The 3,330-nt window shown below is 59.3% G+C and overlaps 1 protein-coding gene across 1 annotated transcript in view; it reads right to left on the bottom strand.

The window, feature by feature from the left end:
- ASB18 (ankyrin repeat and SOCS box containing 18) overlaps positions 1 to 3,330 on the bottom strand; it is a 65,351-nt gene that overhangs the window by 41,361 nt on the left and 20,660 nt on the right. Inside the window, exon 3 of the mRNA XM_003798229.1 lies at positions 683 to 950. Coding sequence (XP_003798277.1) covers positions 683 to 950 — 268 coding nt within the window. The remainder of the gene's footprint in view (positions 1 to 682; positions 951 to 3,330) is intronic.

Here is a 3,330-nt window from a genome sequence, read left to right on the forward strand (position 1 = left end):
GGGTGATTTTATTTCATCCTCACCAGAGTTCTACCTCTGCCCTCTACAGCCAAGCAGGGACTGTAAACTAAAAGAAATGTCAGGATGCCACAGTGCAAGCTAAGAAGCCCAAACACCAATCCTGCGCGGTGACACGGGGCCGCCAGGAGGCCGCTCTCCGGCAAAGCGACGCGCCCTGCAGGCCCCGCGCCCGGGCGCTCCGGGTCCAGAAGAGGCCGCGCGGCTCCGCTTCCGTGCGGGCCTGGAAGCCTCCGCCCTGGGAGCGACCATTTATGTCACACTGTGACTATTATTCTGCATAATATTATCATTAAAAACCCTAATTTTTCAGCCTGCAACCCCGCCAGCGGCCTTTTAGCATTCCCCAGCGCCGGGCGCGCCCTGATCAGCGCGCTCATTACCGCGGCGTGGCGCCGCCCCCCTCGCGTCGAATCAGGCTCTAATTACGGCCGGGCCGGGGGCGCGGGCCGGGGAGGGTCCGGTACGCGCCGAGCTGTGCCGCCGGGGTCTGGGTCTGGGTCCGACGCAGGGGCCGGGGCAGGGACAGAGGCGGATCCTGGCCCGGGAAGGTCTAGGGCCAGGACCAGAGGCAGGGATGGGAGCAGAGGCGAGACGGGTTCCGTCTGGTGGGGTCTGGCGAGGGCGGCGGGCCGGGGGTGGCCAGGCCGGGGACGGCGCTTACCCGAGCGAGGCGGCCGTGCGGCAGAGGTGCAGCGGCGTCAGGCCGTCGGCGCTGAGCAGGTCGGGGTCGGCGCGGTGCTGCAGGAGCAGTTGGGCGCAGGCCGTGTGGGCCCCGAGGCAGGCCTCGTGCAGGGCGCCGCGGCCGCCGGGACTGGCGTCGGGGTCCGCGCCATGGTCGAGCAGGTGCCTTACGCAGGCCGTGTGGCCGTGGGCCGCCGCGATGCACAGGGGCGTGGTGAGCTCGCGCTTGTACTCCAGGGTCCAGAGGCCTGGGGGCGAAGGAAGGACAGCGTGAGCAGGGACAGCGGCTGGGTGTATGGTGTTCATTAAGCCTGAAAGAGGGCGAAACATAGCTGGGAAGTAGGTGCCCGCGCAGGCAGGGGGCCGGACATGAGGTGTGGAGTCAGAGACTCGGCTGCGGAGAGACGGGTGGAGACAGAGAGCCGGAGCCTGAGAAGGCTAACGCTGAGCCGGGCAGATGCAACGGGGGTTACTGGGAGCCAAGAGTGTCTGCCAAATATGGGGGTGACTGCGGAACGAGGCCACTGGGGGAATTTAAGTGAGGAATTCACATTTTTTCCAGGCTCTGAATGAGGGGAAGCCTGTGGGAGGAAAGTGGGTTGTGGAATTTTCCAGAACCCAGCCGGTTCTTGGCTGAGCCCGAAACTTATCCTTTTGCCGCTAAGAGGAGACAACAGACAAAACAAACTGACCCCCACACCCCCAAGGTTGTTCAAGAAAAGGACTCAGAGAAAGTTTCTCTCTCTTGCAAGTGGCTGAATTTTAGAAGCACGCTTTGATGTGGCGTCCACATTCAGCACAGTTCTGGTTTGTTTCTTTGCGCTTTTTAGGGGTGTGTGTGTGCATGTGTATATAGGGTTGCTCTTTCTTGAGGGATGAATGGAGCAGGTGCTATACATTTTACTTCTCTGAAAAGTTTGGCACTTTCAAAAAGCCGGTGGAAGGTTGTTAGCGGCCAGGAGCGCTTGCCGAGATGGGGAAGCGTCCCCGGTGAATACACTTCAAGGGGCAGGATTTCACATGGCAGGAAGGCCTTCTGATAATGATGGAAGAATCGATCCCGTGGCTGTAATGAGCTGCAGAGGAGACCCTTTTCACAGGCCACCTCCTCGCTGGGACCCATGCTGAGCGATCTTGAAAGACCATTCATTAATTACCTACCCACACGTGGTGCAGAGTCCCAGCCGCTCCCAGTCCCAGTGGCCCAGCCTGGGGCTTCCTTGTTGCACACTCAGTGGGGAAACCAGGAGCCTGTCATCCGTGGTGTACAGTGGTGGTGGCCAGAGACCCTGGGGACAGGGGCCTGTGAAGACCTGCGTGTTTTGTAGGGGGAGGATGGATGTAGTCCTTAATGGTAGCCATAACCTACATTCGCAGGGGCCCACACCTGCTGCTTCATTTTCCAAGATGTGAAGTCTGCTTACTGACTTCCCCAGCAAATCCTACACCCCCAACCCCGCGCTCGCCTCCCCAGTGGCTCTGTCCATCCACCCTGGTTTCCTGGGGCTTCCCACAGACTGACAGGAAGGCCTGGGGCTGGCCATTGGCTCAGTCTCCAGGTCCTGGGTGATGCTGACAAGCTTCTGTCAGGCCTTCAAGTGGAGCAGAGAGCGACACTTTCCTGTCACGGTAGCCCCTGGTCCCAGTTCTGCCCCCAGGAGGAGCATGGCTTCCCTCCCTGTGGCGCACCTGCAGAACCCCAGATTCCCAGGCCAATGCTGTCCTGGACTGTGAACTGTATGGGTCACATGCCACCGTGGAGGGGCACCAAGGGGCTGACCACTTGGAGAGGTGCCCTGCAAGGCACACTCAGACAGATCCCTCTCCTCGGCCCCCACTGGGGAAGCTGGAATTGGCCACCAGTAAGTCTTTACACTGGAGAAGGCAGAAGGTTTGGGGTTGTGGCTCTCAAACGGGGATTTGGTTGTCACTGGTGCTGGATGTGCTGCAGGGCAGCTGGGCTGGGGTGGAAGGGCACAGAGCCCAGCAGCCCTGAGTGATGCCCTCCCTTTCCCCAGCCTGCATGAAGCCTTGGGCCAATGCTGCTGCCCGGTCTTCAGTGTCAGGTCCCCAGCACTGACAGCCCTTCCCTATGGGCACACTCTGACTCTTGTCATATGGGTGTGCCACAGGACAGCAGCAGAAAAGGAAAAAAGGAGCCCAACTTTGGATCCAGACAACATGCAAAAGATGGGGCAACATTAATATCCATTTGAAATGGCTGCATTTGAGCATGTGTGAGTATGTCCAAGGCTGAGAAGAACGTGCTTATTAAAAAGCAAACATTAATTGAGCATTCACATGGTTGGCATTCTGTTCTGGGACAGGTGCAGCCCAGGCTGGAAGTGACACTTGCCTTCCCCACAGCCCTGCTGCCTTGCTGATTGCTGGGAACCGCTCAGCCCTCTGGCAGTGTTTTGAGTTTATTCCCTTCTCCCCGAGCGAGGCATAAATAGAACTCTGTCAGTTCCTTGGAAGTTGGCCTTCCGCCGCCTTTGTTTGCCAGGGCTCAAGAGTCAGGGACGTGGGACACTGGCCATTGGCCCAGTGACCTCAGGTTCTCAAGTGCTCATGGTCTGGTGAGCTGCTGCAGATTTGGACACAGGAGCCCTGGTGGGGAGTGTGCTG

Source organism: Otolemur garnettii, unplaced genomic scaffold (genome assembly GCF_000181295.1).
Source record: "Otolemur garnettii isolate 467f Iridium unplaced genomic scaffold, OtoGar3 scaffold00133, whole genome shotgun sequence".
NCBI classification, from domain to species: Eukaryota; Metazoa; Chordata; class Mammalia; order Primates; family Galagidae; genus Otolemur; species Otolemur garnettii.